We start from the raw sequence: 17,501 nt of genomic DNA on the forward strand, positions 1-17,501 counted from the left end.
ATCTCATAGTGGACAGAAATGATTTCTTTTGGAGTGGCACAAATAATTTGTGTGGCATCAGATTTGATGCAGAACACCTGATTGTTCTCTAAATAGTTTGTTTAAAAAAATGTATTGGCTGCATTTTTAGGTAAACAGCTGCAAAAACATTGTTCTTTGCAAAACTCAGTAACTTTATATAACTATATAATTAATTGCCCAGCATTGGTCTTTGCATACTGTATTTTGCAGACAGAGTTACAGGACTCTCTCCCAGACCACAGAGTTATTATACAGGTCAGAGCTTTATTTAAAAAAAAAAAAAAAAAAAAAGCTGTCCTTTTAAAATTGGAGTTAAAGTTATTTTTACTTCCAATAGCATTAACATATTACACAAGTCATGAATAAGATTATTTTTTCATTTTCATTGTAAGTGGGCTAAAGCAGATAATTAAAAGTAGTCTAACATAATTGTAAATGCTGTAATATGATTATTTTAATAAACCATGTAACTTGGATGGATTCGAAACTGGTGTGAACATGTCTGCTGTTGCTCACAGTGGTCCAAGGGATTCCTCAGGGAGTTTGTGCATTCGCTCAACACATGAAAAATTACAGGGAACATTGATCATCACAGTACTGTATAAAACCATGCGCTCACTTCTTAATTACCTGGAAGCACCTTAAGGACAACCAGCCCCTCTCAACAGCTGGGACCAATCAGCTGGCAAATAGATAGGCATAGGAGACCAAACACTGAGGAACAAATCCTCATTTCCTCCTAAGGCAACAGCATTTTCTCCATTTCAGCCAATTGCTTTTGCACAATTTACCTCTTGTGCTCAGGCAACATGTAGGGCCATAAACATACTTTCACGCCAGGCCGCGTTTCAAAGTGGTGCTCCATGAGAGTCCTGCAGACAGGGAGGAGGGAGAATACATCTGCAAACCACTGTTGCAATGCAGGAACATCTGATTTATTGGAATGTGTGAGATGTTAACCACAATAACTCTTAAACACACTGTCTGAAAACTTCATGCCCACAGCATGTTTTTGAGAAAAATCAAAAAAAAAAAAAAAAAAATCAAAAGCCCAGTCTCCTCCTGTGATAAACCTCCACATGTAAAGCACTGATAGTTAATTTAACTGAAAACAGTTAAATTACTTTGAATCTGAAATCATGGGTCACACTACTTGTTGTGAGACCATTTCTTCATTTTTCACAACAAACTGTTTAATAAGATAAACTTTACACAGAGTTCATCAAATATAACTAACGCTTTAACATTATCAGGATTTCATAATACAAACTTCAAATCAACAAGAAAACAGCTGCAAAACAAGATGTGGACTTCAAGGACACAGTAAATACTCAAAAGTTAAAGGAGGAGCCAAAAATAGAGGTTTAATAGAATTTGAATGAACTAAAAGTAGTCACCTGTGATCTTTAAAATGGTCCAGATTGTGCTGCTGTTTTGTTTCAACATTTCTGTGCTGCCACTGTGAATAAGAATGTGTTCTTTGCCTAATTAAAGAAAGGTTACACTGACTCACACCTCCATCTTCTGGTACAAACTGGTATTACATGGAAGTACAGGCCAAAACCAGTTTAGCTTACGTCTCTTGTTTCTGAACATAAAGTCATAGCAGGGGTTGTTTCAAAGCAGGTTGACAGATTTAGTTCATTTTGGAAGTTTTGAGAGAGACTGCTGTGAAATTATTTGCAGTTTTGGGAGAAAAGGATTTAAGAGAAGGGATTATCACAGCAACAACTTAAATATGAATGAAGGATTTAAATTTAACCGAGGTTAAATGAATGAAGAAAAAATTTGGAAAGACTAAGAAAGTTTAAAAAAAAAGAAATTGATATCCATATCCATATCTGTAATTTTGATACAATATTAGTTTTGTATAAAAAAAGAAAGAAGAAGACATTCCTATAACTTTAATAATACAGTAACAAGTACAACTACTAAACACTACTGTGTCCTATGGAAACAAAGATTAAAATGTAACAGGGATAACATTTTAGAGAATTAAAACCCCTCAAAGGACAAAGCATAAACTTGATATACAGGGTGGGCCATTTATATGGATACACCATAATAACATGGGAATGGTTGGTGATATTAAAGTCCTGTTTGTGGCACATTAGTATATGTGAGGGGGCAAACTCCTCAAGATGGGTGGTGACCATGGTGGCCATTTAGAAGTTGGCCATCTTGGATACAACTTTTGTTTTTTCAATAGGAAGAGGGCCAGGTGACACATCAAACTTATTGGTAATGTCACAAGTCTCTTTCGACTCCCTTGTCCATGTGAGTCGGAAGACACTCTGCAGGGATGCTTTGAGTCAACTGACTGGGATGTTCTTTGTGATTCCAATCAGGACAATATTGACAATCTGACAGGCTGTGTAACAGATTATATCAACTTCTGTGTGGACACTGTGGTCCCCAAAAAAAACCATTCTGTGCTTCCCCAACAATAAACCCTGGGTTACCAAAAACATCAAAGCAACCTTAAACAAGAAAAAAAGAGCTTTCAGAAATGGTGACAGAGATCAGCTGAAACTGGTGCAGAAGGAGCTGAAAGCCAAGATTGCAGAGGGTAAAGAGTCCTACAGACGGAGGCTGGAAAACAAACTGCAGGAAAACAACACCAGGGAGGTGTGGAATGGAATGCGGACTATCACGGACCTGAGACAAAAGAGAGGTGTTGGGATGGATGGGGACGTCAAAAGTGCTAACAACCTTAATCTGCACTTCAATAGGTTTGACTGCCCTGCGTCTCCTGTCTCCACACCCAGCTATTCCCATCTTGTCCTTTCGCCTCCCCCCTCTCCTGCCCCCTCAGACTGTCTCACCCTGTCCCTCTCAGCAGATGACATCAAAAGAGAATTGGGCAGACTCCACTCCAGCAAAGCTGCTGGCCCTGATGGTGTCAGTCCCAGGGCCCTCAGGTGCTGTGCTTGCCAGCTGTCTGGAGTTCTACAACGGATCTTCAACATGAGTCTGGAAATGCACATAGTCCCATCACTCTGGAAGACATCCTGCCTGGTTCCTGTCCCTAAAAAGATCAACCCGTCCACCCTCGGTGACTACAGGCCAGTGGCTCTGACCTCACATGTCATGAAGACGCTGGAGAGACTCATCCTGAAACATCTGCGTCTGCTGGTGGAGCCTTGGCCGGACCCCCTGCAGTTTGCTTATCAACCTCGTATGGCTTGGAGGATGCCATCATCTACCTGCTGGACCAGGCTTATTCTCACCTGGACATTGTTGGGAGCACTGTGAGGGTCATGTTCTTTGAATTCTCCAGTGCTTTTAACACAATCAGACCATCACTGCTGGGGAATAAGCTCACAGAAATGCAGGTGGATGCCCCAGTGGTTGGTTGGATTACGGACTATTTAACAAGTCGACCACAGCATGTCCGACTGAAGAGCTCCCGCTAAGATAACATCTTGAGCAGCACGGGGGCGCCGCAGGGGACAGTCCTATCCCCCTTCCTCTTCACTCTCTACACATCTGACTTCAGGTACAAGTCTCAGTCATGTCATCTGCAGAAATTCTCAGATGACTCTACCACTGTGGGCTCTGGGATGGACAGGAGGAGGAGTACAGGAGTGTGGTCGACAGCTTTGTCGAGTGGTGTGAGCTAAACCACCTACAACTTAACATCACAAAGACAAAGGAACTGATTATGGATTTTAGGAAGCAGGCTCCTCCTCCTAACCCTGTCACCATCAGTGGGGCTGATGTGGAGATAGTTGAGGACTACTGGTACTGGGGGTACACTTGGACTGTAAACTGGACTGGACCAAGAACACCAATGCTATCTTCAAAAAAGGGCAGAGTCTGCTTTTCCTACTGAGGCGACTTAGATCCTTCAATGTTGGTAGGAATATGCTGACCATGTTCTATCACTCGGTGTTGGAGAGCGTCGTGTTCTTTGCAGCTGTGTGCTGGGGAAGTGGGGTGAAGACAGCTGATGCCAAAAGGCTGAACAAACTGATTAGAAAGGCTAGTTCTGTCCTGGGTGTCAGACTTGAGAACCTGGAGGTGGTGTCTGAAAGGAGAATGCTAAAAAAGCTTGTTTCTATCATGGACAACCCCTCCCACCCCATGCACGCCCCCATGATGGACCATCAGAGCAAACACAGCAAAAGACTCATTGCCCCGAAATGCAGAGATCGCCACAGTAAATCCTTTGTGTCGGTGGCAATAAGACTGTATAACTCTTCCTCACTCTGTAGATAATTTTCCTGAGACGATTACCAATGTTATTCTGTTCCCTTTCAGACCGTGTAATATTACCCAACAGTACCTTATTGAATATTTGTTTCATCCCCCCATCATACGCTGCTACTCCCTTTATTCTATTGCACAATACTTTGTCACTTTCTAGAATCGCCTGCACTGATAGTTAAGTTATTTATTCACCAGGATATAGTTATATATATTACTTCGTTAGTTATCTGATACTATGTCTTGCACTATCCTACGGTATATTACTGTACACTACTATTCTTATTGTATATATTGTATATCTTATATCTTATTCATCTGTTCCTCTGTCTCTCCTGCTGCTTTGAGCATGTACATGACAAAAGAATTTCCCTCTGGATAAATAAAGTTCTTCTTATTCTTATCTATACATGCAGCTTCCTAAATGTAACATTCAGGATTATTCACTGCAGGTCCAGAAATCAGAGCTACCTCATCAGATCCAAGAGTGACATCAGCTGACACTCTTTACAGGAGATTCCATCTAAACTCTGTAGAGCCCGATCAAGGTTTTTAAGTCCAACCCTGAAACCAGAAGAGGATCTTTCTCTCTCTTCAGATTCATTGTGATCCAGTGATTTCAGTCCTGCATGATCAGGCTGATGTTTGCACAGAGCAGATAATGAAGTGAATGCACATTGGTAACAGTGAAACAGTTAATGTACAGCTTGGGGTCACAGCTGAAGTTCACTTCCATGTGTGTACATTCATGTTTGTTACGATGACCTGATTGTGAGAAGCTTTTGTCACAGTGTCTGCAGTTGTATGGTGTCTCTTCTTTGTGGATTCACTTATTGCTTTTTCTTTAAGCTCACGTGCAGTGGTGAAGGATAACCCTCACCGGTCACAGATGTACTTTTTGACCCCGCTGTGGAAGAGTTCATGCATTTTTAATGTACTTGGTGTGTGGAAGCCTCTCCCACATTCTTTGCAGTAGTTCATTTTGTCTCCAGTGTGTCTACGTTGATGTGGTTTAAAGTCCCGTTGATGATTGGAGGTTTTTCCACAAAGGCCACAGAGAAACTCTTTCCCACCACCACAGTGACGACAGGGCTGAGAACTGGATCCATCTTTATCATTCTGCTTCTATGCAAAGACAGTATAAGTCAACTCTGCCAATATCCAATTACATTTCACTGTTTACATTATAACACTCAGCTTACTGGGTGAAAATGCCTCTTCATTTTTCCAAACAGTTAATTCAGTATAATTCCATAAGTTTACTGATCAGACTTGTTCCAAACACTCGGGTTACAATTACAAGATAAAAATAAATACATATCTCACAGTAACTGCACTTGTAGAGTTAATTTCTGGTGTGGATCTGTTGGTGTTTTTTCAGGTGATGTGGAGCTTTAAAAGTCTTCTCACACAGGTCACATTTGTAAGGTCTCTCCTCAGTGTGGCTAAACATGTGTTGTTGTAACTGTGCATCTGTTGTAAATGGTTTCCCACACTGATCACAGCAGCAAACATCATTTCCAGTGTGAATCCGTAGGTGAATATTTCGGTACTTTTTTTCACTGAACCTTTTTCCACAAAAGTCGCAGCTGTAGGCCTTAATTCCAGAGTGGGTAACTAGATGCCTCTGTAAGTCGCTATTTTGAGCAAAAGCCTTACCACACAACTCACAGCTGTGTGCTTTAACTCCACTGTGGATGATATGGTGTGATTTTAGGCCTTGACGATGGGTAAAAGACTTTCCACACAAGTTGCAGCTGAATGCTTTAACTCCACTGTGGATGAGTTGGTGTGTTTTTAAGCTATCAGCCAGGGCAAAAGACTTTCCACACAAGTCACACCTGTGAGGTTTAACTCCACTGTGGATGAGTTGGTGTGTTTTTAAGTTTTGGGCTTGATTAAAAGACTTTCCACACAAGTGACAGTAGTGTGCTTTAACTCCACTGTGGATGAGTTGGTGTGTTTTTAAGTTTTGAGCCAGAGTAAAAGACTTTCCACACAAGTCACAAATGTACGGTCTAACTCCACTGTGGATGAGTCTGTGTGTTTTTAAGCATCCAGCCCGGGTAAAAGACTTTCCACACAACTCACAGCTGTAAGGTTTAACTCCACTGTGGATGAGTTGGTGTATTTTTAAACCTCCAGCCTGAGTAAAAGACTTTCCACACAAGTCACAGCTGTAAGGTTTAACTTCACTGTGGATGACTTTGTGTTTTTTTAGACCTCCAGCCAGAGTAAAAGACTTTCCACACAAGTCACAGCTATATGCTTTAACTCCACTGTGGATGAGTCGGTGTGTTTTTAAGTTTTGAGCCAGGGTAAAAGACTTTCCACACAAGTCACAGCTGTACGGTTTCACTCCACTGTGGATGAGTTTGTGTGTCTTTAAGCTTTGAGCCAGGGTAAAAGACTTGCCACACAAGTCACAGCTGTACGCTTTAACTCCACTATGGAAGAGTTGGTGTCTTTTTAATTCTCCAGCCCGGGTAAAATCCTTCCCACACTCATCACAGCTGTATGTTTTCTCTCCTTTTCTTCTGTGAGGTTTGTCGGCCTCCTGAGAGCGCTGACTTTTCGCCTCATGTTGGTCCTGCAGTGACAGAGATACAAACAGAGGCAGTGAGTGAAATGCAGTAATGGAACAAACTGGAACTCCCTCCCTCCATCCACTGAGGTCCTTCAACATCTGCCAGAAAATGCTGAGGATTTTCTATGAGTCTGTGGTGGCCAGTGCGATCCTCTATGCTGTTGCATGCTGGGGGAGCAGGCTGAGGGTCGCAGATGCCAACAGACTTAATAAACTGATCCGTAAGGCCAGCAATGTTGTGGGGATGGAGCTGGACTCCCTCAAGGTGGTGTCGGAGAGGCGGATGCTGTCCAAGATAAAGACAATGTTGGATAACACCTCCCACCCACTCCATGACATGTTGGTCAGTCACAGGAGCTCGTTCAGTGAGAGACTGAGATTACCGAAAAGCACCACTGAACGACACAGGAAATCATTCCTGCCTGTGGCCATCTCCCTGTACAACGCATCCACTTAACACACTGTTTGCTGCTACAACTACACATGTTTCTTTTCCAAATATTTATTTATAAGTGACTTATGTATGTATGTATGTATATATATGTATATATTGTACTATTCTTAGTTAGCGTATTGTCTGTCTTGTCTTAATGTTGGTTTAAAATGGAGCACTGTAACAAAAAATAATTTCCCCCAGGGATCAATAAAGTATTCTGATTCTGATTCTGATTAGTGGAATTTAATGTGACAACAAACACATTGTTGGTGTGTTTCCACCACCTTGTGGTGATAGTATCACATTACAATGATGTGCTACAATGGGAGTTGTAATGAAAATGACATTATTGAAGAAATATTGATCAGCGCAGAAAATATTTTACTCATAAAAAATTGTGAGTTTAACTGATGATATTGTTGTTTCAATGTGTGCTGATAAAATATCATGTTTGTATTTTCTTGTAACTGCTGTGGTTTTTGATTGTGAATGTTGAGTAACAGGAGCAGAAGAGTATGGTGGAGCAGCGGTTGGTTTTTAAAAACCCGTTAACAGCAGCATTATCTTTTCCATCCAGGGCTCCTCCATATATATATATATATATATATATATCGTTAGCTTCATAGCATAATTGCCTAAGTCATTGACTTAGTCCAATGACTTAGGCAATTATGCTATGAAGCTAACGATATATATATATATATATATATATATATATATATATATATATATATATATATATACACACACACACACACACATATATACACACACATATATATATACACACATATATATATATACACACATATATATATATACAACCAGCTGTGCACACTGTTTCAATAACAGTGTAACTGTGATATTTTTCTCACCTTTTGTGTTGAAGTCATTGTTTCCTCTGTAGTGGCTGAGCTGAGTCCAAATGGCTGAAATTGTCCTTCCGCTGCTCCACCATACTCTTCTGCTCCTGTTACTCAGCTGGGACACAAAAAGTATATACACACATCCCTGACAAAAAGAAACAGAGCAAATAAACATTACTACGCTCCTCATTGACAACAATACCTATGAAGCTTCAAGGTGAAACCTCAGATAGAAAGTAATCAGTTGCCTACAACAATCTAAAAGGGAAAAAGCCACTGACTGCCCTACATATCACTGCCTAAGAGTCACGGAAATGGCTTATGTATAAAGAAGGTTAATAGTTGGTTCGAGCAGTTAAAATGTTCTTGCTTGTACATTTCTTTGGACAATATTATGTACAGTAGGTGCATTCTATCTTATGTAGGAGACATGTTTATCGTGACACAAAGAACATCTTTTTGTTGCACTGCTATTATCGCAAGGTTTGGGCGTGATCATATAGGCTGTGAGGCCCACGTTTAATAATCACGCTTAGTTCAGTGAGCTATCCTACAGAAGCCTGGTTTGTCTCTACTAACTGGTATTTTCTTGCAATTGTATTGCAACATTGTGAAAATTTGTAATGTATGGTGTTCTAATTATTTTATGTTTTAATTTAGAATACACAAGACTGTAAAGTAATTCTTCTAGGACAGTGGTTCTTAACCTTTTTGGAGGTACTGAACCACACCAGTTTCATATACGCAATACGATTTTTTTCGAATTCAAGACATACATTTTTTTTTTTACTGGGCCGTGTATGTCACAGCGGAGGTTCTGCCGAACCCCTGAGACCGACTCACCGACCCCCTAGGGTTTGATCGAACGCAGGTTAAGAACCACTGTTCTAGGACCTCCGAAGTGACAGGTGGCCATAGGTGATTTTTTTTTTGTTAACCCTTTAAGACCTACCAAAGAACCAAGTCCGCCAGAGCTTATATTATATTTTTACCTGCTGTAGTGCCATTTTTGGGAGCATTTCAAGTTGATATACATCAATACAACCATTATAGCCCAAATTTTAATAATATGTATGCATTAAGTGCATAGTAATTACATAAATTGCAAAAAAGTGCAATAAATTACAAAAAAAATAATTGTTTTTTTAACATATATTTCTAGTTAGAGAAATTAAAGAGGCTTATCCCTCAAAACTGTAAATACAAAAAAGTTGCATAAAATAGTTTCCCACCACAGGAAATTTATTTTGAGTGTCTTCATAGTTTTATTTTTGAAATAAACCGGCTTTAAAGAGTTAAAGTACAAGTGTTACTTTTAACAGACTGAAGCACTTAAAGCCTTTGTATTCTATGTTTGTAGCTTTCATGACATTCAATAAATGCCGCAAAGCGCCCGTCTTGAAGAACCCGTGCCTGTGTTGGCATTTCTGAGCTACAGTGAAAACTCGCCCTAGCCAGTGCTGTTGAGAAGCTCATTAAGAAGACGGCAGCTGCAGAGAGTGACGGTGAAGTGGAGCGACACAAGAGGGCGCCATTGCATAAGCCTACTGTTCACAAGCAGCCAAGCACAGTAGAAGCAACGTTATAGAGTTTGACAGACGACGTGACTTTTGAGCATTGCATGCCGGGTACTAGTGGCAAAACAATCCAAGCAATGCATCAAATGCAAGCATTTGCAGCACCGCAAAACGTTCATTCTCCGGTTCCAATACCTTCTTGCTTTGTCTTTGCCCTCCAAAACAGGTATGTACAAAACGAAGGAGAACAATGCCGGTCCATACAAAGACAGACTTGATGAAAAGTTAAAGAAAAGATACAAGAAAAAAAATCAAACGAGTGAAAGGGTTAGACCCTTACGAGCACACAGACAAAAGACGTTAACGTGCTGCCCAACTTTCACCACGCTCAGATTTATAATTATACGGTTCTTAGAGTGAGTGCATACACTCATGAACGGATGGGTACAGGACCTTGAAATGCACAGTGTAGAACGAAAGACCATCGTACGAACAAAGGTAAGTTTACCAGTCTCACAAATCGTCTTCATAAATACACATTTGTTAACCGTTTATTAATAGGACCTTTGAGCTCAACGGTAATTAATTAGTAATAATTTCTGGTACGCATTACAGAAATGTAGCAGTGACAATAATATCGTATGCTGTAATCATACTGGGCAATTAGTGATACAAAAAAAATGTTTTATGCTGTTTATCCTGTGAATAAAAGTATATGTTTTTGTCAATGTACCATGGTAATAACAGAAGTGAAACGCAATATTGTGTCAGGACAATTCACTATTTATGCACAATAAACAAAGGAGCATAGCGCCACAATTTCTGTTCAGCGCCAGACTTGCTTGTAACCTATATCACCAATTATGTTATGAAAAATGACATATTAACTACTACAAAACACTGACCTTTGTGGGAATGCTTGGAGCAGACAAACATGTGAGCTGGAGTGTTGCTCCAGAGTGTTGCTCCGGCTCTTTGTTACTTTGGAAACATGGCTTGAACAATTTCTCTTCAACGACGTAATCCGATAAAAACCGATCTCTTTACCCGTCGGCTTCCCGTGGCTGTCATGCAACCGACTATTGCAGTTAATAATACAACAGCTTCTTTAATATCACCAACCATTCCCATGTTATTGCAGTGTATCCATATAAATGGCCCACACTGTAGTTGTATAGAGATTGAACATGTGACGTCATTAAGGGGTAAAACCGCAAAAGATTCTGGGAACTCGTGGCAAGCGGTACTAGCGCACGCAGGCTTTCAATTGAAATCAGTTAGTCAGGCATAAAAAGAAACACAAAAAATGGCAAGAGGCTGTTGTATTATTATTATTATTATTTGTTGCATCATATTGCTGTAATTGTTATATATATATATATATATATATATATATATATATATATATATATATATATATATATATATATATATATATATAAAAAAGAAGGCATCGGTGGGCAAGAGACGAAAAACAGGGCGTTGTTGGAATGCTACTATGCAAGTAACCCCGGCGGAAGGGGCTACATGAATAGGATGAGGGACCTATGGATTCTTCGATACCCAACATCCACAATGACGGCGAAACAACTAGTAGCTCAGTGTTCCAACATTCGAAAGAAGGGACTGCTCTCACAGCTAGAGATTGACGAGGTACAACACAAATGCTACGGCAAGGAGGAGTCAGGACGCCAGGTCAGGGGGGAGATATCATCACCCCCACCCGAGATTGGGTACATAGCCCCAAGTGCGATAGGAGAAGGATCGTTGAGTGCGAGAGGAACTGACCTGAAAAATAGGATCATGGCCAAGCTTGAAACCTGGATCCCCCATAGCCGGTTACCAAGATTACGTGAAGTTCCCTCAGAAGGTCTGCTAGATGATGTTAATGCAGCACTACGGGCAATACCTACAACCACGATTACCGACACTAACAAGCTGATCTACAAAACGGCAACAGTGATCAGTGAGATGCTTGGCTACAAGTTGAACAGCGACAAGGGGCAGTACCCTCCATGGAGAAGGAGGCTAGAGGGCAAGATCAAAGTAGCACGGAGGGAGGTTAGCCAACTAACGGAGTTGCAGAAAGGTGCGACAAATAAGGTGCCTAAGAAATACAGCAAGCTGTCCATACCTGAGGCCTTGGAAACTGCCAAGCAAAGACTCACAGCCTTGGCCAGCCGCTTGAGGAGGTACACCAGAGAGATAGAAGGCAGGAGAATAAACCAGCTGTTCTCCACAGAACCAGCAAAGGTGTACTCTCAGTGGCAAGGGAACAATAAGAGAACAGCACCACCAAGGCTGGAGACGGAGCAATACTGGAAGAGCATATGGGAGAAGGATGCAACCCATAACGGCAATGCTCAGTGGCTAGAGGATCTGAGGGCTGACCACAGCGACCTCCCTGAACAGGGTCCAGTAACCATCACAGTGGTAGATATCCAAGAAAGGGTCTCCAGTATGAAGAGTTGGACAGCACCAGGGCCCGACATGGTTCACGCCTACTGGCTGAAGAAGCTGACTGCACTCCACGAGCGTCTGGCAGCACAAATGAACCAGCTGCTAGTTAACGAGAGACACCCGGAATGGCTAACTGAAGGCCGGACGGTCCTGATCCCCAAGGACCCCAAGAAGGGACCGGTCCCCTCCAACTACCGACCAATAACCTGCCTCAGTACTACATGGAAGCTCCTGTCAGGCATCATATCGGCTAAGATGAACAGGCACATGGGTCAATACATGAGCGGGACACAGAAAGGAATTGGCAAGAATACCAGAGGCGCAAAACACCAGCTACTGGTAGACAGAACAATCAGCCGAGACTGCAAGACCAGACTGACCAACCTGTGCACTGCCTGGATTGATTACAAGAAGGCCTATGACTCAATGCCCCACAGCTGGATACTGGAATGCCTAGAATTGTACAAGATCAATGGGACCCTAAGAGCCTTCATCAGGAACTCAATGGGGATGTGGCGTACAACACTAGAGGCCAACTCCAAGCCCATAGCACAAGTCACCATCAAGTGCGGGATCTACCAAGGAGATGCTCTGTCCCCACTGCTGTTCTGCATAGGCCTGAACCCCCTCAGTGAGATCATTAACAAGACTGGCTACGGATACCAACTACAGAACGGAGCAGTTGTCAGCCACCTCCTGTACATGGATGACATCAAGCTGTATGCCAAGAGTGAACGAGACATCGATTCACTGATCCACACTACCAGGCTATACAGCAATGACATTGGAATGTCGTTCGGACTGGAGAAGTGTAGTCGGATGGTAACAAAGAGAGGGAAGGTAGTCAGAACTGAGGGGATTGAACTACCAGAAGGCAACATTGCAGACATAGAGGACAGTTATAGTACTTGGGGATCCCACAGGCGAATGGGAACCATGAAGAGGCCGCTAGAAAAGCTGCAACCACCAAGTACCTGCAGAGGGTCAGGCAAGTCCTGAGGAGTCAGCTGAATGGTAAGAACAAGATCCGGGCCATCAACACGTACGCCCTGCCCATGATCAGGTACCCTGCTGGGGTAATAGGCTGGCCAAAGGAGGAGATAGAAGCCACTGACATAAAGACAAGAAAGCTCCTTACCATGCATGGAGGGTTTCACCCCAAATCCAGCACCCTGAGGCTGTACGCTAAGCGGAAGGAAGGGGGCCGGGGACTGGTGAGTGTCAGCACCACAGTCCAGGATGAGACAACGAACATCCAAGAATACATTAGGAAGATGGCCCCAACTGACCGAGTGCTCAGTGAATACCTCAGGCAGCAGAAACCCAAGAAAGAGGAGGGAGACGAGGAACCATCATGGAAGGACAGGCCCCTGCACGGTATGTACCACCGGCAGATAGAGGAGGTGGCTGATATCCAGAAATCCTACCAGTGGCTGGACAAAGCTGGACTGAAAGACAGCACAGAGGCACTAATCATGGCAGCACAAGAACAAGCTCTGAGCACAAGATCCATAGAGGCTGGGGTCTATCACACCAGGCAAGACCCCAGGTGCAGGCTGTGTAAAGATGCCCCAGAGACAATCCAGCACATAACAGCAGGGTGCAAGATGCTAGCAGGCAAGGCATACATGGAAGGCCATAACCAAGTGGCCGGCATAGTGTACAGGAACATCTGTGCCGAGTATAACCTGGAAGTCCCGAGGTCAAAATGGGAGATGCCCCCAAGGGTGGTGGAGAATGACCGAGCTAAGATCCTGTGGGACTTCCAGATACAGACGGACAAAATGGTGGTGGCTAACCAACCGGACATAGTGGTGGTAGACAAACAGAAGAAGACGGCCGTAGTGATCGATGTAGCGGTTCCGAATGACAGCAATATCAGGAAGAAGGAACATGAGAAGCTGGAGAAATACCAAGGGCTCAGAGAAGAGCTCGAGAGGATGTGGAGGGTGAAGGTAACGGTGGTCCCCGTGGTAATCGGAGCACTAGGTGCGGTGACTCCCAAGCTAGGCGAGTGGCTCCAGCAGATCCCAGGAACAACATCGGAGATCTCTGTCCAGAAGAGCGCAGTCCTGGGAACAGCTAAGATACTGCGCAGGACCCTCAAGCTCCCAGGCCTCTGGTAGAGGCCTGGGAGCCTCTACCATATATATATATATATATATATATATATATATATATATATATATATATATATATATATATATACACTGTCAAAGATACTTGTCTGTCAGTGAAGATATAAAGTTATAATAAACAAAGATCAATGCAACTTATTTGACACAGAGTTTAAGTTCACTGCTGTAATAACTAATAATGATTAATATAGAAATAACTTTATATTTACATTACCAAAGTGAGATGACTTTAGTCTCCTGAACAACATTAGCTAATTGTTATTTACTAGCTCATCTTAAAATGACTGTTCAGTAGAAAAATGAAGCCCAACAATCATGTTTTTACAGTCTCACGGTCTCAGCATCAGATACTCAAAAAAATCAAACAAAGATAAAATTAAAACAAATAGATGAAGAAGAAAAAATTCTCCTTCATTTCTGTCAAACAATGCTTCATGAAACCTTTCCAGCAGTTAGTATCATAAGCTGTCCAGGTTTGTGTGTCTATCAAAACACTTTTTACAAATCCTGCTGGAATTTGTCAGGTTACAGCTGCAGTCAAAGCACGATGGAAATAAGTGAACAAGCAAGCAAACGCTCAGCTTCTCATGCTGAGCTAATGATTAGTTGGTGTTGGTTTCCTCTCACTCTTCTTTTAATGTGTTCACAATTAGGGCTGGGCTATATCATACCATTCACGGTATGATAATACCGTGAATGGTAATACCGTAATACCGTGAATGGGCAACGATAGGAAAATGACATATCGCAATAGAATATGGATAAAACGCGCATGCGCAGTGCCTTTGTTTACATACGTACATGGCTGCGACGCAGAATGAGAAGAGCGAAAGTAGATCATTAAATGAAACAGATGAACCAGAATTGGTTTGTAAAAATGCTGCAACTTCAGTGGTGTGGAACTGGTTTGGCTTTCGTCCATCAGATACACAACAAAGCACTATTTTTGGTAGAGCATGCTAGCGGCCGTCGTTATTACCGTGTTGTTTGGAAAATACGCCACACTTAAAATCAATCCTTTGATTTTTCTGAAAATCGACAGTGCCCTTTATAATCCCGTGTGCCTTATGTATGAATTCTGGTTGTGTTTACTGACCTCGAAACGATTTTATGTGGTACACGGTGTTCGAAAATCTGTCAAATGTTTAGTACGACTTTGCTAAGCTACGAAGCCGCACTGCTTGATGGATTGTGGGAACATTATGGCTATCGTAGGAAGGAGCCTCGCGGAGTGATACGTACTGTGCTTCAACATAATATTACCGTATTGTGTGTGTATAACCTCTTTTTAAGTTTTGTGGATATTATACATGGTTATGCTGAGGATATGTCAGCCAATTTCCAATGGAAATGTCTTTTGGTTAAACTGTCAGCAAGGAATTTGCACTGTTACATTTTTATATAACTTAAATGCACATAAAAAAACAGCTGCTTGTTTAAGTGAAAATACATTGATGGGGTTTTTTGCACTAATAAAGTTGTGGAGTTGTAAAGTATTTTGTCTAGTGTCAATTATATCGTTATCGCAAATTTTCAAATGTATATCGTGATAAATATTTTTGGTCATATCGCCCTGCTCTATTCACAATAAACTCTTAACGGACCGAGAAGAGCAACAGAAGAGCTCATTCAGGAGCTGTTGAAGTTCTTCACGGATTTTTGATGGGAGCGACCAGGCGGATAATTTTATTTCCAAAATCAGACATCTTTATTAGCGCTGGAAGAAAATGAAATACAGATGCATCTGTAGATCATCCTATGAAGTCCTATTCTAAAGGCTGATTTCCCTCTCCCAGGCTTGTACCTGTGGCTTCATGTCCTGGGGGTTGGTTGTTCTCCTGCCCTGCACCCCATCCTTTTGTTCTTACCCTCTAGCAACCGTCATATTCTAACGTTGCAAGCAATCACAAACTCTACAGTCTGTCTAACTCCAATGTATACGAAGCAATCTATTATTCTCAACAGAGATAAACTCAGCATAAACTGAACCCACATTAAAGTTAGCTCCGTGCTTACCTTTAGATGAGCTCACAAACCGAGAGAGACTCCTTGATGAAGCTTAAAGTCTTTCCAAACAGGAAACAGATCAGGTAGCAGAGACCCACGTGGTTCACGCTGATCCCAGCTAGGATCCAGGAGACAAGGGTGTGCAGATCGATGCAGATATCGATCCAAACGTTGGTAGTGGTATATGTTCCTGTACGTTTACTACTTTACTCCCGTTTCATGAAAAAGCAGCTCTCTCTGCTCGACTCCTCTCCTGCACACACACTTTGCTCCGCCCCCTTTATTTGGCTCCGCTGTGATTTGTTGCTGTGCGATCACGTGACTCAGCTAAACAACGTAACCACGTGGGGTATTTCAAAATTAGGGCCTATCTCCTTTTCCTAAACTCTTTTCCGTGGCTCGAGGAAAACGTCATCGTGGGAAGGAGAATTGCTAAGGACTCAGGGAAAGAGAGGAGCGGTGCTGAGAATTGGAACAGCCTTACACTCGTCTCTCTGTAACAACGTGACACCGGATGTCCGCCTGTTGAAACTACAGAAGATGGCAAGGGCGTAGGCTGTGTCCCAATTCAGGGTCTGCACGCTTGAAGTACGCGCTCTACGCGCACTACGTACGGCGCGTACTATAAGTACGAGAAGTGCGGAAGTGAGAGGCTTGTGAAATGGGCTTTGTCGCTCTAACGGCTTGCCATAGCCTAGCAACCATGATACTAACCGCGAGACACGTTACATACAGCATTGTTTGATAGAAATGAAGGAGAAAAATGTTTTGTTGGTCATTCATTTTTGTCATGACATCACTTTGATTAATTGAGTATCTGAGGCTGAGACCACGGGACTGTAAAACATGATTGTTGGGCTTCATTTCTGTGCTGAACAGTCATTTAAGATTAGTTAGTAAATAACAATTAGTTAATGTTGTTCATGAGACTAAAGTCATCTCACTGTGGCAATGTAAATATAATATGGCCAATATTATAGTATTGTCAGTTTATTATGATATATATCTATATCTACACATATATCTATATATATATCTATCTCTATATATATATATCTATCTATCTCTCTCTCTCTCTCTCTCTCTCTCTCTCTATATATATATATATATATATATATATATATATATATATATACATATCTATATATATATATATATATATATATATATATATATATATATATATACACATATACATATATCACTGACTTTCAGCTTGTTGTGTTTGTGGATATATAACTGACTTTAATTATTAAACAT

General features: G+C 41.8%; 1 protein-coding gene across 2 annotated transcripts; it reads right to left on the reverse strand.

Annotated features, from left to right (window-relative positions):
* Positions 1–2,834: 2,834 nt before the first annotated feature.
* LOC146578580 (uncharacterized) lies at positions 2,835–16,548 on the reverse strand. Of its 2 annotated transcripts, XM_085268716.1 has the most exons (4): positions 16,251–16,548; positions 8,129–8,264; positions 5,557–6,820; positions 2,835–5,352 (listed from the first exon to the last, which is right to left on the reverse strand). In XM_085268716.1, the coding sequence occupies exons 2-3, from the start codon at positions 8,144–8,146 to the stop codon at positions 5,576–5,578; spliced, it is 1,263 nt and encodes a 420-aa protein (XP_085124842.1). In that variant the 5' UTR covers positions 8,147–8,264; positions 16,251–16,548; the 3' UTR covers positions 2,835–5,352; positions 5,557–5,575. The 2 variants fall into 2 exon arrangements, with proteins under 2 accessions (XP_085124842.1, XP_085124841.1); XM_085268715.1 differs by having other exon boundaries at positions 2,835–6,820; positions 16,251–16,546.
* Positions 16,549–17,501: the final 953 nt, after the last annotated feature.

Source organism: Mchenga conophoros, linkage group LG3, assembly GCF_057382185.1.
Source record: "Mchenga conophoros isolate Kocher_MC1m ecotype Shallow Benthic linkage group LG3, M_conophoros_male_GT1.1, whole genome shotgun sequence".
Lineage (NCBI taxonomy): Eukaryota > Metazoa > Chordata > Actinopteri > Cichliformes > Cichlidae > Mchenga > Mchenga conophoros.